The sequence below is a fragment of the Trematomus bernacchii genome, unplaced genomic scaffold (genome assembly GCF_902827165.1).
Source record: "Trematomus bernacchii unplaced genomic scaffold, fTreBer1.1, whole genome shotgun sequence".
Lineage (NCBI taxonomy): Eukaryota > Metazoa > Chordata > Actinopteri > Perciformes > Nototheniidae > Trematomus > Trematomus bernacchii.
The window spans coordinates 162,501-190,000 of NW_022987941.1; the positions used below are offsets into that span (position 1 = coordinate 162,501).

The 27,500-nt window shown below is 42.1% G+C and overlaps 1 protein-coding gene across 2 annotated transcripts in view; it reads left to right on the top strand.

Moving 5' to 3' along the window:
• Positions 1–27,500, top strand: part of prex2 (phosphatidylinositol-3,4,5-trisphosphate-dependent Rac exchange factor 2) — a 114,549-nt gene that overhangs the window by 55,259 nt on the left and 31,790 nt on the right. For both annotated transcript variants that reach the window (XM_034115537.1, XM_034115536.1), the window contains 15 exons: positions 30–122; positions 2,787–2,935; positions 3,585–3,670; positions 6,715–6,851; positions 7,826–7,937; positions 9,108–9,292; positions 12,330–12,491; positions 15,690–15,906; positions 16,299–16,506; positions 18,670–18,849; positions 19,027–19,121; positions 20,367–20,449; positions 23,263–23,353; positions 26,077–26,205; positions 27,193–27,234. In XM_034115537.1, coding sequence (XP_033971428.1) covers positions 30–122; positions 2,787–2,935; positions 3,585–3,670; positions 6,715–6,851; positions 7,826–7,937; positions 9,108–9,292; positions 12,330–12,491; positions 15,690–15,906; positions 16,299–16,506; positions 18,670–18,849; positions 19,027–19,121; positions 20,367–20,449; positions 23,263–23,353; positions 26,077–26,205; positions 27,193–27,234 — 1,969 coding nt within the window. The remainder of the gene's footprint in view (positions 1–29; positions 123–2,786; positions 2,936–3,584; positions 3,671–6,714; positions 6,852–7,825; positions 7,938–9,107; positions 9,293–12,329; positions 12,492–15,689; positions 15,907–16,298; positions 16,507–18,669; positions 18,850–19,026; positions 19,122–20,366; positions 20,450–23,262; positions 23,354–26,076; positions 26,206–27,192; positions 27,235–27,500) is intronic.

Genomic DNA, 27,500 nt, shown 5'->3' on the forward strand with positions numbered 1-27,500 from the left:
TGATGAGGTCTCTCTCCTCTCTGTTTCAGATCAGACCGACTGATGGAGGCTACGGCTTCACGCTGGAGGAGAGGAACAGAGTCCCCATCATCAAATCTGTGGAGAAGGGCTCCCCTGCTGAGGTGATCACACACACACACACACACACACACACACACACACACACACACACACACACACACACAGCACGTGTATTGATCTAATAGTTACAAAGTTCTCGGGTGTTTCAGATGTTAAAAAGTGGTCATGTGACTGTTCCTCCCAGTAGAGTCATTCCCTGTTGTGCTGAAAAGTATAGAATGTAATGTTTTTTACAGAATCTATTTCGTGCAAATGCTTCATTTTTTACAACATTTTAAATGAGAATAAAGTGATTTTAATGATATATCGCTTTTTAAGGCTTAGATTTGTGTTATTTTTCCTAAAGGAAGCTGTATTTACACATCATTTGTTCAAAGAGTGTCTGAAATGTGAACATTGTAACTTGCCTGCCGGCGTGTATCATCTGTTGCATTAAAGCAGCTGCAGGACGTCTTTATGCTCAGACTGTGGTTCCCTCTGTTATGTAACATCCTGCTGCTGCTTTTCAGTTGTCAGAAGTTATTCTTAAAGCCTTGATCTCAGTCCCCAGAAGCCCGTTGTTGTTGAAGTGGTTGGATCATCAGTCAGAAAACACAAAGGTCTGCTTCACGCTGATGAACACGGACGCTAACGTTAGACGCAGAGACTTTAAAGAGCGCTTTATGTTTGAGGTCAGCTTTGATCTGCTGGATGGAAATAGGCTAATGTTTGAAGGCAGATCAATCTGAGCCCACATCCCATCATGCCCTGCAGCCCTAATAGATATAAAGTATAGCAGCATTGAAAGCAAGCCTTGAAACTTGAAACTTGAAAGAAAGTCTGGATCGCATCGAGGCTGCAGGAGAGAAGACATCCAGACAATCAAATCAAATCAAATCAAATCAAATCAAATCGAATCAAATCAAAATGTATTATAGCCCCAAATCACCAGAAAAGCCTCAAAGGGCTGCACAAAGCAAACAAAAGCAAAGACAAAAACAAAACACAAACGTCATAGCATAAAGATTATACATTCAAATTCAATTCAAAGGTTGTATTGTCTCATGCACAAAGCTACAGTGGAGAAATAGCAATGCAAATCTTCTGACCTGAGCTCCTCCAACAATCCAGACAAATAATGTAATAATAATAATATGATCAAACATTATACAGAAGTATTGCCTTGTGATGAAAGTGATGCTCATGTGGATGGAACGAGGTGATGGAGATGAGTTGAAGAAGAAGACAGAGATGGGTTTTGAGTTAAAGGAGTCAACGGAGATAGCTTCGGATCTGAAATGGAAGACGATTCCAAAGGAGAGGTTCAAGGTTCAAGGCTTTTATTGTCATTTGTACAGCAGCGACAACATCTGAGGTCACAGGCTCCTCCAACAGAGCAACACAATACAACAGATACAATAGTTAAAGTGGACCTATCATGCTATATTTGAATAATATAGTGTAGGACCATACCTATATAAGGCATATTTATACTTTTTTTTTTTCAAAATACCAAACAGATCATGCATTTTAGCCATGCCTCATTTCGCTCTATTTGAAAAATGTTAGCTCTGTTTTTGCAAGGGCTGATTCAGTGAGAACAGCACCATCTACAGGCCTGGCATATGTACTACAGCGTCTCCAGCGCTTTCGAACGGCAATGGCCGTGGCTGTCTCCTCCTGATTGGTGGAGTTGGCCCAATAGCCGTAGCGCCACCGTCCTGACGTCAGGACAGTGTTCAAATCTGGATCAGTTTTGATCAGATCCGTTGCAGCCCCTTTTTTAGAGATTTGGGTATGGAGGAAAATAGAGAGGGTTGTGTTTTCTGACACTTGGTGAGTTCCCTGGAACACCGGGGACACATATTCATGTAGAAAAGACGTACACAAGTGCATTTTGCATGATAGGTCCCCTTTAAAATAGTGCAAGGAGAGTCCATATTCAAGTAAATGGAATATGATATATTAGATCAATATTAAGGTGTTCAGAATGAAAAGGCTCTTCCCCCTACGGATGATTTGTGAAACAATGAAAGCTGCATGTTCCTAGATAAACGTTACTACCCCATATTTACTGTCTTATATAGAAATCCTTTAGGGACCTTTGGTGGTCTTATACGACCTCGAAAAACGACACCATGCCTTTGTTTTTAGCAGACTGGACTACTGTAATAGTGTTTTCACAGGTCTCTGTAAAAACATCTATAAAACAACTCCAACTCATCCAGAACGCTGCTGCCAGTCCTCACCAAAAGAGAGTTCACCACATCAGCCCAGTTCTCAAAGACTGGCTTCCTGTCACACAAAGGACACACTTTCAAACCCTACTTTCTCCAAAGCACTGGATTGGGGCCAGATGTCAGACATGCTTCACTGTTGGAGCCAGAGCTCTCTTCTCTTCTCCAGAGTCAGAGCTACTGAGGCAGCTTTTAGCTTTTATTCAACCACAAGGAACAAACTGCCTGAAACTCTGAGTTCAACACCTTTCTTTTGAATGCAGCTATCCTGAGATCCTTTCAACCGTTCCTTATCGATGCACTTTGAGCTGCAGCCAGTATTTTATCGCTTTTATGAATTGTCTTTTTTTCGTTTTGTTTTTCATTATTATGTGTTAAAAGCACTTTGAATTGCCTCTGTGTCTTAAGATACATAAACTAACCTTGAACCTTGAACCTTGAACCTTACACCATAAACACCATATTATTTAAATGGGTTCTCCCCTAAAGATGGCGGGTCTGGAGACGGGGAAGAAGCTGTTTGCTATAAACGGAGACCTGGTGTTCCTCCGGCCGTTCTCCGAGGTGGAGATCCTCCTGCAGCGGTGCTTTCACAGCAGGGGGCCCCTCAGGGTCTTAGTGAGCACCAAGCCTCGAGAGTAAGTCACATACACACTTTCAAACGTGCATAAAAGTGATGGTTTGCATGTTTTAAAGTGTGGTTATATGAAGTTCTTCTCCACAGTCAGTGTGGTACCTACAGTGTGGAGACAGCAATGCACTGCACTGATTTGGGCATATTTAGGAGAACTAAAGCATATTTATATACGTTTTTTAGACGATTTGCTCGTTTACTTTGCCCTTTTTGATATTTGGATATTAAGTCTTTATTTATATTCTCCCTCCACAAGACATTGACTCAAACAACGCAGTATCAAATGTTAGAAAATATTGAATGATGTGCATCCCAGTGACTCAAGGTCCAAGGTGAGGTCTTCAAATGCCTTGTTTGTAAATTATCCAGAATCTTGAGGCTTAAAATGGCATTTAAAAACATTTCTGCATAAAGAAAGTGACGTAATGACCAGCTGATTGTTAGAATAGATGATAAAATGCAATGCAATGACACATTTAGATCTATTGACACATATAGATCTATTGCTAACTGTAAAAGAAAGGTTTTTTTTGCAACTATGGAGAATAACCTCAAACAACCTCATGTAAAACTATCCATTCCACCTGCATCTATGAGTAAAGGTACGATCTTAGAGATATTTTAAAGAGTCCTCCTCCTCCTCTTCCTCTCAGGACGGTGAAGATCCCGGACTCGGCCGATGGTCTGGGTTTCCAGATCCGAGGCTTCGGCCCGTCAGTGGTGCACGCCGTCGGCAGAGGTGAGAGGTCTCCACCTTTACGCTGATTCATCAGGAAAGCTCTGCACCTCTCCTCCCCTGTGTTGTGCTTCACAGCTGGAGAGCAGATGCTATATTCCTGGATGTGTGTGACTTGGCCACAAGAGTCAGATTCCACCTGCTTATGCTCTCCGTGTGGCTCAAACACCGACTCATTTTCCACATTGAGAATCATTTCCACGTGCCTGCTCACATTTTTCTGCTAGCGGCTGGATTCCTGTGTGTTTTGAAGGAGAGCGTGTGTGTGTTGGTGTTCTAGCATGTGTGTGTGTTGAGGTGTGTGTGTGTTGAGGTGTGTGTATGTGTTGAGGTGTGTGTGTGTGTTGAGGTGTGTGTGTGTGTTGTTGTTCCAGCGCAACACCACCATCAGAGCTGGAAAAAAACAGAGTGAAATCAAGAAACAATCCTTTCAAGGCGTTTCTCAGGGGATTGGATCTTGTTTTGTTATTCGCCTGCAGCTGTGTGTGTGTGTGTGTGTGTGTGTGTGTGTGTGTGTGTGTGTGTGTGTGTGTGTGTGTGTGTGTGTGTGTGTGTGTGTGTGTGTGTGTGTGTGTGTGTGTGTGTGTGTGTGTGTGTGTGTGTGTGTGTGTGTGTGTGTGTGTGTGTGTGTGTGTGTGTGTGTGTGTGTGTGTGTGTGTGTGTGTGTGTGTGTGACACAGAGCTTCTAATGATGTCGGGGGTGTCTAATATCTGGAGCTGCTAATAGCGATCAGAGGCACTGGGAGATGTTACTGGTTTTAATACCAGTCCTGCAGGGATACGGTGTTGCTTTTCTGGTCCCTGAAGGCAGCATCTCTCTGGTCCAATGGGATTTGAGAGTCTGTGAGAGGTAAACAACAACAGACACACATGAGGAGTTTCACTGCTAATTAGAAATCCACTTAGAGAGCAGCGACCTTGTGCAGTGATGCATTCAGGTGCTTCTTCAAATCCTTTCATCCGAGTTGGAAACTTGTTTATCCGATATTCATGAGCTTTAAGTCGTACAATATGGACGCTATAGAGAATATGTGTTGTGTTTTATTGCTCAGAGTGTTTAAGGTTGCTTTTACTACTTCAGTGGGGGATGTTACAGTCTGAGACTTGTTTGTGGATTATCTGACACCACATGAATGCATTATCCTGCATTAATAACAGAAGTGCAAACTAGACGTGTATCCCAGCCGTAATTCATGTCTGTTTCTTCAAAATGTAATGGACTCGTCCTCGCATCATGCTACATCCCTCCATCACGTCTCATTCAAATCAGTTCAGGAGGTTTTCTGTTCTCCTGCAGGTAAACACAAGCGCCTCTGTGCAGGTGATGAAGCTCAGATGTTGAAGCATCACACAACGATCTGCACCTTCACTTTGCTCTCAGACATCCCTTTTTGACGGGGATATTACGTCTTTATTTATATTCTCCCTCCACAAAACATTGACAAAGACAGCGTAGTATAAAATGTCTGAAAATATTGAAAGAGGTGCATCCCAGTGACTCAAAGTCCAAGCTGATGTCTTCAAATGTCTTGTTTCGTCCAAAATACATATATTTCTTTTAATATGATATAAGCACGAAATATGAGAGAATTGAGAGGCTTAAAGCTGCACTTCTTAAACACTTGTGCTTAAAGAAAAGGACTTGATGACCAGCTGAGGAGTGGATATGCTGCATATCTCCGTGTGAGGAATGCATGGAGTGTGTTTAAGGAGTTGTGAAAACAAACGGGAGGAATCTTTAGTCCGTAACGCACTTCCTCCTGCTCGCTGTAAACCTTGAAGTAAAGTCTGAATCCCTGTGAGAGGACGTCGCCTAACGGATAAACAACTTCCTCCTCTGAGCCGCCAAAACAGGAAACACACGTGTACACACAACGACGAAAAAGGAATGTTGTTGAAGACATTTTTGGGTACAGGAAGTGGAAAAATGTGATGTATATTCTAGTCCCCAGAAGCCTGTTGTTGTTAAATGTGGTTCGATCATCAGTCATTTTCCCACGATGCTGTGGATAAGAAAATATGAAGGACAGACCATCTATTTCCATTTGTTTATTTTTTGAGAAAGGGGCAGGTAACATAAGATGAGTTTCTTCTCCCTGCTCCTTTTCGGGTACGGTGTGTTTATAGAGACATGATCTGTAAGTAATTGTTATACATTAAGGTGTGCATACCATGAAGGAAACAAATACAAATTAAATTAAATAAAACACAAATCTGCTTCACGCTAGGGCTGAGCAATTTGAAATTATGCAATTTAAAAATCGCAAAGCCTGCGATTTTTAAAAATGTTTTTCTTGTGTGTCAGTCATCCACACCAATCAGAAGTGCTGTGCTCCACATGTACCAGCCATTGTTAACCAATCAGAAGTGGCCCATGATAGAAGGTGATAGACAGATTGATCCAATCACCTGCCAAGTATTTTTGAAAGTGCCTGCCCTTTCCAAATGGCTTCCAATGGAGCTCTCCTGATGGTTTGGTGAAACAAACCACCTGAGTCAGGTTAGTAATGCTCCATCACATGTTCTATTACAGGGTGAACCTGAAACTGAAGCTTGACTTTAAAGCAACCCAACGGAAGTTTCATGTAAGTTTAGTTCTTTCACTCGTAGCTCGGGCTGCGGGGGTGCTAGAGACGGGAGCGCGTTGATACGACCTTCCTACAGTAGCCGGCGATATGGCCGCATTTCACAATAAACTTCCGTTGGGTCGCTTAAAAACAAAATCGCAAATCGAATCGCAATATCTGTCAGAAAAATCGCAATTAGATTATTTCCCCAAATCGTGCAGCCCTACTTCACGCTGATGAACACGCTAACATATGTTTCTGGTGTTTGTTTCACCTGCATGGTTCTTTATTGGCGTGTTTGTCTGCTAACATATATATGTGTGTGTGTGTGTGTGTGTGTGTGTGTGTGTGTGTGTGTGTGTGTGTGTGTGTGTGTGTGTGTGTGTGTGTGTGTGTGTGTGTGTGTGTGTGTGTGTGTGTGTGTGTGTGTGTGTGTGTGTGTGTGTGTGTGGGTGTGTGGGTGTGTGTGTGTGTGTGTAGGTACAGTAGCAGCTGTTGCCGGCCTCCACCCCGGTCAGTGCATCATCAAAGTGAACGGTATCAATGTGAGTAAAGAAAGCCACGCCAGCGTCATCGCTCACGTCACCGCCTGCAGGAAGTACCGCCGACCCACACAGGTGAGAGGGAGAACACATCTGCAAATCAATTATATATAAATACCATTTGTAATTTTTAGAAACACACAGATATCAGTAACCGATACAGTTACTCCATGGGGCTTTTATTCTGAAGAAAAGGGCTTTGTCTGGACCTTCCTGTGATAGTAGGTTTATTCTGAAGAAGTCTCAATTGACCCTTCTGTTAGGGTTACTACTGAGGGATTTTGTTTTATACTGTACAGTTATTGTCCAGTATTTCCTGTAAGGATATAGTAACTATGGGGCTTTTATTTTGAAAAGCTGGCCTCCTGAGCTTACTGTAAGGACACACTAAATCCACTGGTCTTTTATTTTGAAGGGGTGAGCGCAGGGAAGTGTGTAAGTTGAGAAAGAGGGGAAACGAGGACTAGTTTATACCGTGTGTGTGTGTGTGTGTGTGTGTGTGTGTGTGTGTGTGTGTGTGTGTGTGTGTGTGTGTGTGTGTGTGTGTGTGTGTGTGTGTGTGTGTGTGTGTGTGTGTGTGTGTGTGTGTGTGTGTGTGTGTGTGTGTGTGTGTGTGTGTGTGTGTGTGAGCTCAAAGACCACAGGCACAGCAGGCAGCCTTGGCAGAAACCTGCTGTGGGCTTGGGTGTTCATGGGGAAAGGACAAACACACACACACACACACTCTGACTGCAGTGTGTGTGTAGATGGTATTGGCTGTGTCTCCTGTGTTTCCATATGTCGGTGAAGGATTTTCACCGTGTGTTCTGCCAACCCAACTGTGCCTCCATATCTGATCATCTGCTACACACACACACACACACACACACACACACACACACACACACACACAAAATCCTCAATATTTGTTTGAATATTTCCCATTTTACGTCAATTTCTCTCTTAAAATGAAAATAAGCACTGATACAAAGATGTTTTTTTTTTTGCTTTACATTTTCTGTTAAAATTCTGAAATATTTGTAATTAAACACACGTTGTAATCCCTGCAGCAAGAGTCCATAAAGTGGGTTTACAACAACAGTGAGAGCGCTCAGGAGGAGAACCAGAAACCAGACCAGAGAGCTGAGGAGAGTGGAGAGGGATTCCAGTGCAAAGTGGAAGGTGACACACACACACACACACACACACACACACACACACACACACACACACACACAGACACACACACACACACACACACACACACACACACACACACACACACACACACACACACACACACACACACACACACACACACAGACAGGTAACACCCTGAGAATCTGGGGGAAGTAATTGCTCTGGAGGCGTGTGTGGATGAAATGCAGGCATGTTCGCGGGAACACAAGTGAGACTCATCTGGAGTGTGAGAAGTCTGAAACTGAGCCGTGACTTTCCCATGAACACAGGGCCCTCCCCGGACACACACACACACACACACACACACACACACACACACACACACACACACATAATATGCAACTAGGTACTTTGTAAACATCTCTTTAGGGCTACTCTAAATACTCAGTTTCAGCTTTCATTTGCTGCTCTTCTGCTCAGTAGAGAAATATATTTTTGACTGTTAGATCATTGAATCTAAAAAGGTATAACACACACACACACACACACACACACACACACACACACACACACACACACACACACACACACACACACACACACACACACACACACACACACCTCTGATTTATGGCTCCTCACAGGAAAGTGTTCCCTTCAGGATTTATTGGCCCGTTAAGTCGTCGCGTTAGTTATCGTAATGCTGTGGAAAGTGCTCATCATGTGGAGGGTCTTCCTCTGAACTGCAGACCCCCTACGGTGCAGAGAGGAGGCAAACACACACACACACACAAACACACACACACACGCGCGCACACACACACTGCAGACCCCCTACAGTGCAGGGAAGGATGCACACACTTTGTGGTCGTTCCTCGGTTTATTACAGAACATTATCAGGTCATCATTTAGGTGTGAATTCAGGAAACATTTCATGTGATGTTCCAAGTTTAAAGTTTAAATCATACTAGTTTTCACCCCTCTGCTTATGACTTTTAAACAGATGTAAAAAGGATCATCTATTTTTGTTGGTAGGGATTCACGTGTTCTTCCTGGTGGGTTTTAAATGTCTTCATGCACTCTGAATACAAAGGGACCACAGGGGGGAAAACAGAGGCTTTTAGTCCGATTTAAAAAATGGATTAGTGTGGCACTCTGACTCCAAACCACCCTGACATCCTCTGTACTTCTGTGTGTTTCTGCATCCTTTAGAGGTGATGGATAAGTTCAACACGATAGCGATTATTGACGGGAAGAAGGATCACGTGAGTCTGACGGTGGACAACGTGCAGCTGGAGTACGGAGTGATGTACGAGTACGACAGCACGGCCGGGATAAAGTGCCACGTTCTGGAGAAGATGGTGGAGCCCAAAGGCTTCTTCAGCCTCACTGCCAAGGTACTCTGTCCAGCAACGTCTTTCATTTAGTGTCTGTGCATTTAGACCCAGATGAAAGAACGTCCGGCAGCTGATTAAAGCGCTGCAGCGGCGAGTGGGAAACCCAATATTTTAGTTATTTAAATGAAATAAACGTAAATAAAACCTGTGTTTTCTTGTGGCATAGTTACTTGTATTATTTGTATTTGATTGTATATTTAAAAAGGTCTTAAAGGTAACTACATTTGTACTTAAACATGTGGACAAACCAGACTTTTACAAGGTTTTTCAAAATGAAATCTCATTGTTATTCTTTATCTTGCTTTTCGGGTGGATTGGAAATGTATTCATAATTTATTTAATATGATTTATTGAGCATCTTCTGGTACAGGAAATCCTCCAACGTCAAATAACATTACTACAAAACAATACAAATAATAATACTTTAATTCATTTCATTAGAATAAGAAATAAATCAGATTCTCACTTATAATTTATTACTTTTTATGGCATTTTCCTCAAGTTTTAAAGCACTTTTTTTTACGTTTAAATACCACAGAAATCCTTAATGTAATCTCATTAATAACTGATTTATTAACAGTGCTTTTTCATGGCATTTTTATGCGCTTTTTAATGTTTGAATCCCACAACAATCCTTCATTTAATCTCTTTAATAAATCTGATAATTCACAACTTGTTATGGCGTTGTATATTCCACATGCACACTGTGTTGATGCACTTTCACATCCCATCAGTATTGATTTATAACACAGAACACAAAGAGGATTTCTCATCTCTCCTCTTTGTGGTGAATTAGCAGAGATTTACAGCCCTTCACATTTTAAATGAAAGCTAACGACATGCAGAGGAATACAACTCTGACTACGAGTCGTTTCCCGTTCCCTGGAAGTCATTATTATTACAAACATCTGCCCCACATGTCCTCTGAGATCTCACTGAATATGAGAGACTTCCTGTGGGGACCTTTCCTCTTTCTGCTTCCTCTGTTGATCTCCGTGGATTTATGAAAAGCACGTTTTAGATATCTGTTGCAGAGGAATTCTCCCGGTGTCTTTCATCCACCTGCAGCGTTTCCTCAGTGCATTGTGGTTGTTGAAACGCTGCTGAAATGTTTGTACATGCTTTTATTACTAGTCGCTTGGATTATTGGAATTCTCTGTTTACTCGTCACCCTAAAAAGATCCATAAAGAAATTGCAATTAGTTCAGAATGCTGCGGACAGGATTTTAACAAACTCAAAAAAGAGACCACATTTCTCCAGTGCTGGAATCACTGATCTGGTTCCCTTCAGAATCTTAAAGTGATTTTAATGATTTTCAAAGCTTTGCATAACCTTGCCACAACATTTTTAAGACTGTCTCTCATTTGATCAACCTGTAAGACACTCAGATCCTCCAATATTTCACTTTTAGAGGTTTCTAGAGTGCATTAAAACTGGTCTTAGAACAGCAACCTCAATTGGAATCTTCAAAAGTAAATTAAAGACTTATCTTTTTCATTTGGCTTATCATTTGGGGTAATTTGAATGTTTTAGTAGTGTCACTGTTCATGTTTTAGTAGTGTCACTGTTCATGTTCTAGTAGTGTCACTGTTCATGTTCTAGTAGTGTCACTGTTCATGTTCTAGTAGTGTCACTGTTCATGTTTTAGTAGTGTCACTGTTCATGTTTTAGTAGTGTCACTGTTCATGTTCTAGTAGTGTCACTGTTCATGTTCTAGTAGTGTCACTGTTCATGTTCTAGTAGTGTCACTGTTCATGTTCTAGTAGTGTCACTGTTCATGTTTTAGTAGTGTCACTGTTCATGTTCTAGTAGTGTCACTGTGTCACTGTTCATGTTCTAGTAGTGTCACTGTTCATGTTCTAGTAGTGTCACTGTTCATGTTCTAGTAGTGTCACTGTTCATGTTCTAGTAGCGTCACTGTTCATGTTTTAGTAGTGTCACTGTTCATGTTCTAGTAGTGTCACTGTTCATGTTCTAGTAGCGTCACTGTTCATGTTCTAGTAGCGTCACTGTTCATGTTTTAGTCGTGTCACTGTTCATGTTCTAGTAGTGTCACTGTTCATGTTCTAGTAGTGTCACTGTTCATGTTCTAGTAGTGTCACTGTTCATGTTCTAGTAGTGTCACTGTTCATGTTTTAGTAGTGTCACTGTTCATGTTCTAGTAGTGTCACTGTTCATGTTCTAGTAGTGTCACTGTTCATGTTCTAGTAGTGTCACTGTTCATGTTTTAGTAGTGTCACTGTTCATGTTCTAGTAGTGTCACTGTTCATGTTCTAGTAGCGTCACTGTTCATGTTCTAGTAGTGTCACTGTTCATGTTTTAGTAGCGTCACTGTTCATGTTCTAGTAGTGTCACTGTTCATGTTTTATTGTTTTATGGTTCAGTGATTGTTTACACCTTGTTTTTGACGTTCCTCATTTGTTATTGTCATTTCTGTCATTAAGCACTTTGGGTTGCGTCAAGCATGAAAGGTGCTATATAAATCAAGTGTATTATTATTATTACAGGGTTCTTACGGTCATTAGAAACCTGGAAAAGTCATAGAAATTCAAAAAGCTAATTCCAGGCCCTGGAAAACAATATTTTCCCCAAAGTTTTGGAAAAGTCATGGAAATGTGACTAAAGTTGCATCAAATATAATTTATATTTTAGCTAATCGCCGAAATAGTAATACTATAATGATAATACATACTGTATCGTATAGTAATGAAACATAAAATGGCATTTAACTGACGAGGTGTTTTGCTGGTGAGAGATTGTAGTTGCTTTAGCGTGTAGAAGCTAGTAAGCCTATTGGATTTGTTTTAGATAGGCACAACATGTTTCATATGCAGACCTTATTTTCCTGTTCCATGTTCAAATAAACCATTTTCAGTGGTACCGCTGAGACAGAGTAATCTTTTTAGTCATGGAAAATTAGGTAAAGGTCCTGGAGAAGTCATGGAGAAGTCATGGAGAAGTCATGGAGAAGCATTGGTGAAAAAGTGTATGAACCCTGTTATTAGTATTATTATTATCCTCTCTCTCTCTTCTCAGATTCTGGAGGCGTTGGCGCGTAATGATGACACGTTGGTGCAGATGTGCGCCCGGCTGAGCTCCAGCTGTGATATTCTGCCCGAAGATCTGCAGATTCGCTTCAGCTCCATGTGTTCAGAGAGGGTGGAGCACATCGCCCGGAGGAGCACCAACTACAGGAAGGTAAAGGTTTCTGCTAGAGAGGCTCAATTAAGGCCTCTTTTAGCTAATTATAAAACATATATTAAGCTTGGAAGGACTTCTACTTATTGCAAACACGTTTAGACACCCCAATGACCAAGGGTGAAGGTTTTATACCAACAGTAGTTTGTCGAGGACTTTCTTACAGCAAAGAAAAAGAGGTCAAAACTCTTAATTTCCTGCATTTTGTTGCAACTTTATGGAGAAAATGTCTTCATTCCTGCTCAGAGAAACCCAGTGCATGCACCAGGTGACAATTCAAGGATATAAAGATATCATTGAATGTATTTTGTATTCAAATATTGATGATATCATGTATGCATGATTTACTCTGATCCCCTATAAAAATGCATGCATACATTAATTATAACCCCCTGGACTCTAATGGCTCATGTGTTTTTGTAATGAAATCTATATTTATCCCCACCATAACTTAAGATTATAAACCGTTTTCTGGCAGAGGATGCTAGTTTAAGGAAATAATATGATATAAATATGTGTTTTAGGAGCTAGTTTTTTAAATAAACCCATGACCAAGGGTATGAAGTGAACAATTTGGATGTCAAACACTTAATTTCCTGCATTTTGATGATTTTGATGCAGCAATTCATGTTATCTTTGCTAAATCAACACACGTTTACTCTGCTTTCCTACAAAGAGCTGCTGTGTTTGAATCACTGCAGAGAGGAAATATTTAGACGTCTGTCATTGAGTGTGTGAACATGTGTGATAGCTGTGTGTGATCTGGTGTGTGTTACAGCTCTGTGTGTGTGTTACAGCTGTGTGTGTGTGATCTGGTGTGTGTTACAGCAAGGTGTGTGTGTGTGTGACAGGTGTGTGTGATCTGGTGTGTGTTACAGCTGTATGTGTGTGTGTGTGTGTGTCAACTTCACATCTGTGACCATGAGCCTGGATGTGTTTCTGTGCGTGAGAGGAGCGATCTGACTGAAGGGATTAATCACACGCTTTATAAATAGCCTCAGACGGGACTTTTGTTTTGTAGGAACGTGGAGGAATTCAGCTCACACTTCCCATCCTGTTTTTACAAAGAGACTCTAGCTTTTTGTTGCCTTTAAACATTCACATTTCTCTCAAATTCTCCCTGATTTATTACAATTTCAGCACATTCGTTTGCCTTTTTCAAAATAAAAGCCCTATAGTGTTGTTGTATCCTTTAAGGAAGCCCAGTATGAAGGTTGTTTTCCAAAATAAAAGCCCCATAGAGTAACTATCCTAACAGAATGATTAAGATGAAGCCTTTTTTTCAAAATAAAAGCCCCCAGAGTAACTGTATCCCTAGTGAAAGCTTAGGATGGCTATTTTTCAAAAATAAAAGCCCCATAGAGGAAACATACCCTTGCAGGAAGATAGGAGGCATGTTTTTCAAAGTAAAAGCCCCATACGATAGTATCTGTATAAAAGTCCCATAGTGAAAATGAATCCTTATAGGAATCTCATGTAGAGGTTTGTTTTTCAAAATAAAAGCCCAATGAACTGTTGCAGGGCAGAATTATGCATTCATTTATACACATGTCTTAAAAAATGTAATTCTCACACGTGTTTCACATCTGTATTTTGGGGGGTAAATATTTGAGCTGCCACATTAAAATGTAGGAAATGTGAAGTAATGTGTGTTTATGATTATCTTCTAGCAGCTGGAATATATTCAATATATTCATATAAATTATGTTGACAGATGTTCTGTTTCACATCTTTCCAGACTTTTGAAGGCAATCTAATTTCCATTTCAGTTCCTATTCCTCACTTTGATTATTATTGATTTTAAACCCAGCTGTCAATAGTCTCATAAAATGGGCTTGTTTTCCACACAGTGCCAGTAACAGGAGAGTAAGATCTCTCCCCACATGTCTCACAAATTAGGCTTCCACTTAAACACAAAGTGTGTACGGACATCATTTTTGTTTAATTTTCACTCATTTTGGCATTCATTCGGCAGTGGAAAGTTCTTTTTCTTAACGTTTAGGAATTCTCCTGTAGCTCCGTGCAGCTAATCAAAAGCTCTGTCTTCAAACTTGTATATTTCAATATTTGACACCAGATGTAGACATGTTCTAGGGTTATGTTATCCACAAGTAAATACAACTATTACAAATGGCTTCTCCAGAGGAACCCTCTCTTTATATTAACCTAATCGACTATATCTGACTATATATATATATATATATATATACATGTATATATATATATATATATCAGTTTCATTGGGAAAATAGGATTGTTATAACATATAGGATCTTACCAAAGTCTTATTTTCTTTGACTTGTTTGTCTTAGTTTTTCACTTTAAATGATTATGCTGTAATGTCGTAGACTTCACCTGTTCTATGTGATGAGAAAGGGTACATACCAAAGCACCGAAGCAACTTTTCTTAAAGGCGTGCACACGGTTTAGAGCACGGGTGTCCAAACTTTTTTCACCGAGGGCCACATACAGAAACATATACAAAGGTCTGGGCCGCTCACTAGAGGTTTATCGCCTCGTAAGTTCTGTTTAAGTTGGAAAAATCTATCAAATGTAGGTCAATTATTCTCGATACTTGAAAATGCTTTAAGAGAAAATCAGCTCTCCAGAGGGTTTAATTGATCGTGTTAGCAGCTCATTCCTTAAAACAGAAGCTTCAGATTGCTGATAATGAGAGGAAATATGAAGGGTTGATTTCAAGGTTGTTATGTAAATAAGTTATTGGGCTTTTTTATCATCAACTAAGATTTGTTAGAACATGTTTCCAACTTTAATTGACTTAATTTATTAGAAAATTGGGCTTATTAACACATGAATACTACTGGGTAATATATTTTAACATATATTTAAGAAGACAAGCAGAAGTTAATTATACTTAAAGTGGACCTATCATGCTTTTATCAGATCCGTTGCAGACCCTTTTTTAGAGATTTGGGTATGGAGGAAAATAGAGAGGGTTGTGTTTTCTGACACTTGGTGAGTTCCCTGGAACACCGGGGACACATATTCATGTAGAAAAGACGTACAAAAGTGCATTTTGCATGATAGGTCCCCTTTAAGTCATTATACTTTTTTTATTTGCTGAGGGCCGATTCAAAATGGTCCGCTGGCTGCATTTGGCCCCGGGCCGTAGTTTGGACACCCCTGGTTTAAAGCACACATATTAAATGTTCCTCTCTTTGTCCCCCTGTTCCTCAGTTTGCTCGGGTGCTGAAGAACCGGGCCTGGCCCACCTTCAAACAGGCCAAAGCCAAGGTGTCTCCGCTCCACAGCAGCGACTTCTGCCCCACCAACTGCCACATCAACGTGATGGAGGTCTCGTACCCCAAGACCTCCGGCTGTCTGGGCAGTGCCTTCGGGGTGCAGCTGGACAGCAGGAAGAGCACTCTGGAGAGGGGGGGCCGCGCTGAGCAGGGTGAGCACGACTTCTGCCCGGCAACAGTAGTGCATGCGTTTTATTTTCTCAAAATTCTGACTTTTTCTCAAAATCTGAAAATTCTGACTTTTTCTCAAAATCTGAAAATTCTGACTTTTTTCTAAATATTCTGACTTTTTGAATTTTTCTCAATACTTAAAATTGTTAATAATCACTGGTCACAGGCTTGAGCTTCAATCTCAGGATCCATGTATTTGTGATCCTCTCCAGAATGGAAGTAGTCATCACATACAGAGCATCAACTAGTTCCTGAACAGTGTCCTTCACATGCTGATATCCAAGAGAGGGAGTTACACAGTCACAAGATGGAGGAATATGCGTGGAAGTGCATGCTCTTGAATCCCTGATGTTCACAGGTGTTTCCCCCCCAGGTAAGATGACCCCCCAGGTGAAGGTGCAGCACTCCATCCTCAGCATGGCGGCTCCTTCGGGTCACAGTTTGGGACGAACGGAGGGTCACGGCCTGCGTTTCCTGCTGAGAGAAGAAGACCTGCTGACGCTGGACAACTACCAGAAGCTTCTGAACAAGCTCTCTGCGGGGGTGAAGGAGATGGAGACGCACGGAGGACATATTCATGAGTGAGTGAGGATATCTGAGGATCAAAACACAGTGTGTCACTTCATTCTGTGTCTCAAAGTCCAAGGAGCAGTCTTTACATTCGCTGTAAGGTAGTAGCATTTAAAAACAGTCATTAAAAAGAAAAGATAATACAAGAAACATTAAAAGAAAAAATACATGAATAAAAAATACATGAATAAAAAGTACATGAATAAAAAGTACATGAATAAAAAGTACATGAATAAAAAGTACATGAATAAAAAATACATGAATAAAAAGTGACAGTGCAGTTTAAGATGTGAATAGTTCAATTAAAAGCAGCGGCAAAAAGATAAGTCTTCAGCCTGGATTTAAAAGTAGTCAGAGTTGCAGCGGACCTGCAGGTTTCTGGGAGTTTGTTCCAGATATTTGGAGCATAATAACTGAACTTTGAAAGTATTTTGAAATCTATTATTTGACACACAGGAAGCCAGTGTAAGGACTTCAGAACAGGAGTGATGTGATCCACTTTCTTAGTGTCATTGAGGACTCGAGCAGCAGCGTTCTGAATCAGCTGCAGCTTTCTAATAGATATGATGAAGATGTGATGAAGATGTGATGAAGATGTTGATGGTTTAATGTGTAAAGTGGGTTAAATACAGATTAAGAGATTTCTGCTGATAAGCGTCCCCCTTTTTCACCCAGAGGCCCCAAACTGTGCTCCTTTCCTTTGATTAAGCGTCGGCCAATCAGAGAGCCTGCACAGCTTCAGTAATGAGGGCAGCGTGTGAATGGAGAGGAACGAAGAGAGTTTAAAATCATAAAAACAATCAGACGTGAAGTTCAGAAACTCAGCGGAAAAGAGGTGTTGGTTCAACAGAGAAGGGTCCTTAGAAGGGTCCTTAAAGGGGACACTTTATTCCCCTTTATGGTTGTATTTTGGGTTTCTACTATCATTTCTACAAGCTCTAAGGCTGGGAAAACACCTCTCACTCTGTCTACCTGTGTTCCCCTCTGTCTGAAACGTACATATTATCGCTTGTTTAAAATGAAAAACACCCCATTTTTGCTCTTAAAAATGTGCAAGCTTTCCACGAAAACTGTCTATTTCTGCTGTGTCTATATCTTCACACACTCACACACCTCCCCCCCTGACTTTAAGGCTTTTTAAATTGTTTTATTTGAAGGGAATTAGAGAAAATACCAGTTTTCTTTGAAGAATTTGAGTTGAATAATTGATATACAAATAACCATACTGCCTTTGAAGCTGGTGTTACGAAAGTGGAAAATGTGAGCGGACACACATTACATCGAGGCAGAAATTGTGTGTGTGTGTGTGTGTGTGTGTGTGTGTGTGTGTGTGTGTGTGTGTGTGTGTGTGTGTGTGTGTGTGTGTGTGTGTGTGTGTGTGTGTGTGTGTGTGTGTGTGTGTGTGTGTGTGTGTGTGTGTGTGTGTGTGTGTGTGTGTGTGTGTGTGTGTGTGTGTGTGTGTGTTTTGGGGGGGGTTAGATAACAAGAAACTCCAACGTTTGCATTTATTGGAAATCGGCTTTAAATACCAACATGTGTTTCTGCAACTGTGAAAATATCCAGTCCTCTTCCTGCCGACACAGAGCCGTGTTGACCCAGCTGCACGTTTAACATATTAATATCCACACACACACACACACACACACACACACACACACACACACACGGTGAGGAGCTTCCTGCAGCATCAGCCGATCAAAGACTGTCTCAGATGTCCAAGTTTTTATTCTCCCTTTAGTTTTTGACATGACAACCCAAACAAAATAAACAATGCAATACAGCTATAGATACAAATACAGAAATAATATAAAATATAAATTGTATAAATATAAATTACACATTCTCATTTGACCATTTGTCAGTTCCTCTCAATCAGTCAGTATTCCTTGTCGCTGGTTTCAATCTTAAACATTGACCATTTCTCCCATTTCTCTTCATATTGTGTTTCTTGCAGTCTCAAGTCGATATGTCAGTTTTTCTTGCCAGCTATCAAAAGTCTTATCTTATATCTCTCTATGTAGTGAACATGCCCAGATAGAGCACCATGTAGTCCATATAGGAACCTCGTATCTCTGTATCTTTTGCAAAACCTTGTGTACCGATTCCCAAAACGTAAGTATGTATGTCCGATTTGTTTTAAAGTAATCTCCCCCTCTCCCTCTCTCTTTCTTCAGCCTCTTAGCCTCCATCTCTCACCCCCCCTCCTCGGAGACAAGGACCCCCGAGAGCTTCATTTCTGTAGAGAACGAGGGCGAGAAGGGCGAAAAGAACGGGAAGAAAGTGTGTTTTAACGTGGCGGGCGACGAGCAGGAGGACTCTGGACACGACACCATCAGCAACAGAGACTCCTACAGGTAGAAGAGTTACTTTAAGTTCATTTCAAACAAGAATAAAGTGTGTTTCTCTGTGTCCTCAGTGACTGTAACAGCAACAGAGACTCCTACAGGTGGACACATACGGAAAAGTGACTTTAAGTTCATTTCAAACAAGAATAAAATGTGTTTTCTGACGCTCTTTCTGTGTGTTTTCAGTGACTGTAACAGCAACAGGAACTCCATCGCCTCGTTCACCAGCATCTGCAGCAGCCACTGCAGCTCCTACGTTCACAGTGACGACATGGACTCAGGTACACACACACACGCACACACACACTCACTCACTCACTCACTCACTCACTCACTCACTCACTCACTCACTCACTCACTCACTCACTCACTCACTCACTCACTCACTCACTCACTCACTCACTCACTCACTCAGTCCAGTCCAGTTATTTATCAGAAACATTGCCATAGCTCATGCTGGGTTTAAAACACGAGCTAATGGGATTATTACATAGTGCAAGTTCGACCACGGGATCATTTTGTATTGCTTCCCACCAGGAGAATGACATGTCTTCAGTACAAGCCATATTCAGTTCCAATAAATAACCAAAAAAGATCCCAAAATAACTCCCTATCATGATGGCTATTTGTAAAAAAGCTCTCAGACTCTTTGGTAACTTTTCCGGACGTTTCTGATTCAGTAACTTCAGTTGAACTTGACCCTAAATGGCTTCAGTTTAATTTACATCGCCCACTGGGAATTCTCTTTTTGGGAATAAGAGGAAGCTGTAATAACTGCAGCTTCTATACCCTGTACTTACATCTTAATAAAGCAGGTTTATCAGATATAGTGGAGGAATGTCCTGAGAGGAGAATATATCGCTCTCCCTCTGAGACGATTAAACATTGATTCAATTTAGATCTTCCTCCCTCCCCTGGTGCCAATTAGCGTCTGTTGGTGTCTCTGCATTACAGAGAAGAGAGGTGAAACCACATCTGACACCTTCATCGATTCCCTGCATGGCCTCCATATGGCAGCAATCTATAAAATCAAGATGGTGCACATCTGAGCGTCATAATCAACAAACCCAATCACACACACCGAGGCAAAGTACTCCCAAAAGTGACGAGTCATGATTACAATCCACCTGGCAGGATGACACCTTGAAGTGGAATCTGATTGGATGTGACATCTCAGCTGGATTTATCATTAACAACACAGCTGTGCATCCTGACACACACACACACACACACACACACACACACACACACACACACACACACACACACACACACACACACACACACTGCAGCTGTATTTCAGATATACTCTTTTTCTTTATGCTAAAAGCTGAGAACATTTTTGAGAAAGACGGTAAACAGACCCTCAGTGTGTGTGTGTGTGTGTGTGTGTGTGTGTGTGTGTGTGTGTGTGTGTGTGTGTGTGTGTGTGTGTGTGTGTGTGTGTGTGTGTGTGTGTGTGTGTGTGTGTGTGTGTGTGTGTGTGTGTGTGTGTGTGTGTGTGTGTGTGTGTGTGTGTCCTGCAGGAGATGAGCTGCCCTGCAGTGTGTGGCTGTCTCATGATAAGCAGAAGAAGCTGCACAGTTTTCTGGAACATCTGTTCAGCCAGGTGAGACACACACACACACACACACACACACACACACACACACATCTGTACACATCAGGTGAATGTGAGGTATTAGAGAAAACCCTAAAAACATGTATTAAATCCAGTTTGCAGCTAAAATGTGTACATTTTAATATTTTAATGGAAAAAAGGAATGCATTTACAATTTGTGTTTTTGTTAAAGTGAAAGTCAATTATTGTTATAATTGTTACCCATATGGAAGTGAAGCAGGTAGAAAAGGAGCAGATCTCCAGATTCGAGAGGCTTGAAACGCTTTCTCTGACATTCTAGCATGAAAGAATGAACTCTAGTAATCAAAGTTTTAGGAGATGGTTTCCTGCTGATTATTTGACTAATAGTTGCAGCCGTACACGCAGCAGGAATTGTGTCTGGTTCTTTTTTGACTCGTGCACAATACGTTTAAATTGTGCTATTTTTAAACTGACCCCTGACCTTTCTGAGACTTCAGAGCAAAGGTCAACCATATCTGATTTAATGTGTTTTATGAGGATGTTTCCATCTGCTGTCTCTGCACTTCCAGCTGCTTCCTGCCGTTCCTCTTATCGCTGTTCCCCCCTCTCTGTACTCACTATCAGCTGTTCCCCCCCTCTCTGTACTCACTATCAGCTGTTTCCCCTCTGTGTACTCACTATCAGCTGTTCCCCCCTCTGTGTACTCACTATCAGCTGTTTCCCCTCTGTGTACTCACTATCAGCTGTTTCTCCCTCTGTGTACTCACTATCAGCTGTTCCCCCCCTCTGTGTACTCACTATCAGCTGTTACCCCCTCTGTGTACTCACTATCAGCTGTTCCCCCCTCTGTGTACTCACTATCAGCTGTTTCTCCCTCTGTGTACTCACTATCAGCTGTTCCCCCCTCTGTGTACTCACTATCAGCTGTTTCTCCCTCTGTGTACTCACTATCAGCTGTTTCCCCCTCTGTGTACTCACTATCAGCTGTTTCCCCTCTGTATACTCACTATCAGCTGTTTCCCCTCTGTATACTCACTATCAGCTGTTTCCCCTCTGTATACTCACTATCAGCTGTTTCCCCTCTGTATACTCACTATCAGCTGTTTCCCCTCTGTATACTCACTATCAGCTGTTTCCCCTCTGTGTACTCACTATCAGCTGTTTCCCCTCTGTGTACTCACTATCAGCTGTTTCCCCTCTGTGTACTCACTATCAGCTGTTTCCCCTCTGTGTACTCACTATCAGCTGTTTCCCCCCTCTGTGTACTCACTATCAGCTGTTTCCCCCTCTGTGTACTCACTATCAGCTGTTTCCCCTCTGTGTACTCACTATCAGCTGTTTCCCCTCTGTGTACTCACTATCAGCTGTTTCCCCTCTGTGTACTCACTATCAGCTGTTTCCCCTCTGTGTACTCACTATCAGCTGTTTCCCCTCTGTGTACTCACTATCAGCTGTTTCCCCCTCTGTGTACTCACTATCAGCTGTTCCCCCCTCTGTGTACTCACTATCAGCTGTTTCCCCCTCTGTGTACTCACTATCAGCTGTTTCCCCCTCTGTATACTCACTATCAGCTGTTCCCCCTCTGTGTACTCACTATCAGCTGTTTCCCCCTCTGTGTACTCACTATCAGCTGTTTCCCCCTCTGTGTACTCACTATCAGCTGTTTCCCCTCTGTGTACTCACTATCAGCTGTTTCCCCTCTGTGTACTCACTATCAGCTGTTTCCCCTCTGTGTACTCACTATCAGCTGTTTCCCCTCTGTGTACTCACTATCAGCTGTTCCCCCTCTGTACTCACTATCAGCTGTTTCCCCCCTGTGTACTCACTATCAGCTGTTTCCCCCTCTGTGTACTCACTATCAGCTGTTTCCCCCTCTGTGTACTCACTATCAGCTGTTTCCCCTCTGTGTACTCACTATCAGCTGTTTCCCCTCTGTGTACTCACTATCAGCTATTTCCCCTCTGTGTACTCACTATCAGCTGTTTCCCCCTCTGTGTACTCACTATCAGCTGTTTCCCCCTCTGTGTACTCACTATCAGCTGTTCCCCCCTCTGTGTACTCACTATCAGCTGTTCCCCCCTCTGTGTACTCACTATCAGCTGTTTCTCCCTCTGTGTACTCACTATCAGCTGTTCCCCCCTCTGTGTACTCACTATCAGCTGTTTCTCCCTCTGTGTACTCACTATCAGCTGTTTCTCCCTCTGTGTACTCACTATCAGCTGTTCCCCCTCTGTGTACTCACTATCAGCTGTTTCCCCTCTGTATACTCACTATCAGCTGTTTCCCCCTCTGTGTACTCACTATCAGCTGTTTCCCCTCTGTGTACTCACTATCAGCTGTTCCCCCTCTGTGTACTCACTATCAGCTGTTTCCCCTCTGTGTACTCACTATCAGCTGTTTCCCCTCTGTGTACTCACTATCAGCTGTTTCCCCTCTGTGTACTCACTATCAGCTGTTCCCCCTCTGTGTACTCACTATCAGCTGTTTCCCCCTCTGTGTACTCACTATCAGCTGTTCGTGTTTTTGCAGCAGCTTCTGCTTCCCTTGTTTTTTCTTTGCTCTAATTTTGGAAGTGTACTCTCAGTTGTAGTCCCTTTATGCTACACAAGGACAACAAACAAACAAACAAACAAACAGGGCATTCCTGCGTGGCATTTCTTGATGTAGCATTGCTCTTCGTTATATTGTCTGACTCACGATGTACACTAAATAGACGCTGCTGAATGATCTTTGTGATTCCATGCGTTCCTCCTGGTGCCTACATTTCCCACAATGCATCACACATGACACCTCACCCAATGAAACCTCTATAAACTGTGATTCTGATGGTGTGTGTGCAGGTGGAGTCGATCTGCAGCCTGCTGAGAGGATCTGTGGTCGCCCGAGCCTTCGAGCAAACAAAGTGCTTCACACCGGGGCGAGGACTGCAAGGTGAGACACCGGGACCGTGGATCAATAGGGGGTCTGAACGCATGGGACTGTGGATCAATAAGGGGTCTGAACGCATTCATCTTTCAGGAGTGCTATGCCATGGAAGAAGGGGTTTTATGGATCATTTCTGTCTGACATTGTAGTTCCTTTAAAGGGGACCTATCATGCAAAATGCACTTTTGTACGTCTTGTCTACATGAATATGTGTCCCCGGTGTTCCAGGGAACTCACCAAGTGTCAGAAAACACAACCCTCTCTATTTTCCTCCATACCCAAATCTCTAAAAAAGGGGCTGCAACGGATCTGATAAAAACTGATCCAGATTTGAACACTGTCCTGACGTCAGGACGGTGGCGCTACGGCTATTGGGCCAACTCCACCAATCAGGAGGAGACAGCCACGGCCATTGCCGTTCGAAAGCGCTGGAGACGCTGTAGTACATATGCCAGGCCTGTAAGTGGTGCTGTTCTCACTGAATCAGCCCTTGCTAAAACAGGGATAAAAAATGTCAAATTGAGCAAAATGAGGCATGGCTAAAATGCATGATCTGTTTGGTATTTTGAAAAAAGAAAAAGTATAAATATGCCTTATATAGGTATGGTCCTACACTATATTATTATAATATAGCATGATAGGTCCACTTTAAGGATAAGTACAACAGAAAGCAACGTTTAGGTGGCAGAGAACGTGCTCAGTGCAGTGTCTCTGCTAGATAACAACAACATGGATGAGTGCAAGTCACTCAAAGCCAGCAGCGGGCAGACCGGGTCAGTAGGGTTTCTTGCTTTGCAGCTTTCTTGCTCGAACATTTCTATCTTTGTACAGCATGCTCAGTGCAGCCTTGACGCTGACTGGTGAGGGAATGCTTACGTGCAAATTCAATAAAAATAGGTTATGACAAAGATCTTGCAGCATGGATAAAAACTGCTCCCAGGTAACGTAAAATAAGCTATCCCAACTTCAAAACGGTCTTAAATTTCAATCAGAGCGGCGTTAAAAAGACTGAAGCTGTACGTCCTTTCCCGTCTTTCTTCTGAGTCGTCCTGTTTTACTTTCCTCCCAGAATAATCTCTCTCCGCTGCAGAAGAGTGTGTTTCTTTAGCTTCCTGGGCCTCACTGCACGGTGTGTGTGTGTGTGTGTGAGGGAGGAAAGATAAGTGTGTGTGTGTGTGTGTGTGTGTGTGTGTGTGTGTGTGTGTGTGTGTGTGTGTGTGTGTGTGTGTGTGTGTGTGTGTGTGTGTGTGTGTGTGTGTGTGTGTGTGTGTGTGTGTGTGTGTGTGTGTGTGTGTGTGTGTGTGTGTGTGTGTGTGTGTGTGTGTGTGTGCACAGATGTTAGGATGTGCTAAATGTGGATTCCAGCTCCTAAAAAAAACACATTTCTCCTCCCTTTTTGTTTCCCTTAGTCTTTTTAAAGCCGGTGTTGAGTCATGGTCTCTTCTTCACCTCATCGTAGTGGAAAAAGTGACTTGTTTGTTTTCTGATCTTTTAGTTTATTCACTTCCTCAGTCTGTTCACCTTCCTGTAACATCTCCTTCACCTTCCTGTCGTCTCCAGACAGGAAGGTGAAGGAGATGTTACTGGAAGAGGCTCAGTGTGTCCAGCTCAGTGTCTGCTAACATGAAGCAAAGTGGCTCCAAAGCAGCAGCTGGCTTTCTTCTGGTGGTTCCCAGCTCAAGCTTGTTTATATAACCAGAACAGCCTTTCATCATCTGGTACAGGAAACACATCTTATGTTCTGCTCTTGAATGTGACGTAAAGTGTGAAGAGCACTGAAAGCAGATTATCAAAGACGCAGTTATTCTGCTCCAAACAGCTCGACCCAGTCGCACTCATCTTCAAGAGATGCTTCAACTGGAAATAGGTCTGCTAGAGTGTGTGTGTGTGTGTGTGTGTGTGTGTGTGTGTGTGTGTGTGTGTGTGTGTGTGTGTGTGTGTGTGTGTGTGTGTGTGTGTGTGTGTGTGTGTGTGTGTGTGTGTGTGTGTGTGTGTGTGTGTGTGTGTGTGTGTGTGTGTGTGTGTGTGTGTGTGTGTGTGTGTGTGTGTGTAATTGCCCTCAGGAGGGATGTGCAGGCCTTGATCAGAGTTGATCCATCTCCACTCCAGTAATGTGTTGATAACAGAGCAAATAGGATTATCTAACGAGAGGAGCGTTCCTGCATCTGATCACACACACGTACACACACACACACACACACACACACACACACACACACACACACACAACCCTTGAAGCCTCCTCAGTCTTGTCAGATCTTTTTTTCTCTCCTCTCCAAAGTAAACTTTATTAGCCTTTCTGTTGAGTTTACATCAAACTGACAGATTTGACTCTGAAACATCAGCCTCTGTATCCTGATGTCTGAACTATAATTGCTCAGAGAGATGGAGAGGAAACATAGTTCAACTGTCAGAAGAAAGATGGAGGAAGATGCTTTGAAAGGGAGTGAAACAAGACGAGTTGAATCAGTTATTACCTATTCCTTTCGTGTGTATTGGTCCTATTTTTGCACGAATAATCTTTGCTAATATACGTAATAATGTATTTTGCAACTTATTTTTCTCCGATTGTTTTTTGACAAATGCACGAGATGGATTAGAGGCAGTTTGACGTATAAATCCTGATGCTACTCTATTTGTGTGTGTGTGTGTGTGTGTTGTGTGTGTGTGTGTTGTGTTGTGTGTGTGTGTTGTGTTGTGTGTGTGTGTGTGTGTGTGTGTGTGTTTAGAGTTTCAGCAGGAGTTGGATCCTAAAGTGAACTGCACAAAGAAGCTCCGCCTCCACGTGAAGCAAGATCCCTGGAACCTGCCAGGCAGCGTGCACACACTCACACACACCATCGCTAAATATGTAGAAGGTAAGCCAATCACAACAGAGCTGGCCAGCTGACCAATCAAAGCATACAAGTAGAGACACTACATACTGATATACACCTGAAGATTAGCAGGAGAGGACTCTTTAAAGTAGAGACACTACATACTGATATACACCTGAACATCAGCAGGAGAGGACTCTTTAAAGTAGAGACACTACATACTGATATACACCTGATCATCAGCAGGAGAGGACTCTTTAAAGTAGAGACACTACAAACTGATATGCACCTGAACTTGAGTAGAATATGTCCTATATAAAATAATAATATCAGTTTCTCAGATCTGTTTCAGTGAAGCCTCCTGTCTCATATGCTCATGTGTTCCCTGGCTTCTCTCGCACATTAAATCTCTTAATGAAACCTTAAACCCTGCAAATCCTCCACCTCTATTAGACAGTGTACAGTTCACGAGGATGGGAGAATAGGATATACAGATAAAACAACCCTTAAACACACACACACACACATTGTGTCCTGAGGTCATATATTTCAGTATGTATAGCCAGGCCTGGGGAGGTATTGTACGTTAAATCGACCAACTCTCCAGTGAGCCTGGTCGTATGTATGGGATGTAATAATGTTGCCGAGTGCTGTAACTGCTCGCTTTAAAACGTTCAATCTAATAGCGTCGGGGGAGGAATAAAGTGCAGCCGCAGAGATCGAAGTCACACAATAAAAGTGATGGAGAAAAAGCAGGAGTGTGTGTGTGTGTGTTATCATGCAGATTCACACACAGATTGGTCACATGACACTCCTGGGAAAGACAAACGGTCACTAAGAGAGTCCAGATAATAAGAGTTATATTAATGTGTGCAGCTCTCCTATATGAACACATGTGGATTGTTATCTGTGCCTCTGGGGGCTCTTCTGAGGCTGTCTCTCATCACATGTGAAGATCAACAGCTGATGAGTTCATGGATCATCGTGAGGAGATGATCTCTCACTGTTTGTGTTATTTGCTTCTTGCAGAGGTGAAGACACGGCTGCTCCTGGTTCTCCTGCAGTACACAGGTTGGTCTTATTCATGCTATTGTGCAAAAGAAAAGGACATAAAAACATACCCTTTATATACTTGTGTTCCAATGTTAAGGGTAGAAAGAAACACCTTAAAAGTGACAATCAGAAAGAGAGATTTATAAACCAAAGAAAATATGGTCAAAATGTATTTTAGCAGCAAATTTTGAATTTTTTTCTTACTGAAAAATATGAAAAGTGACCCTCATCAATAATGAAACTCCCTTATTTATACAAAACGTGTGTATTGCTCATATTCTGCT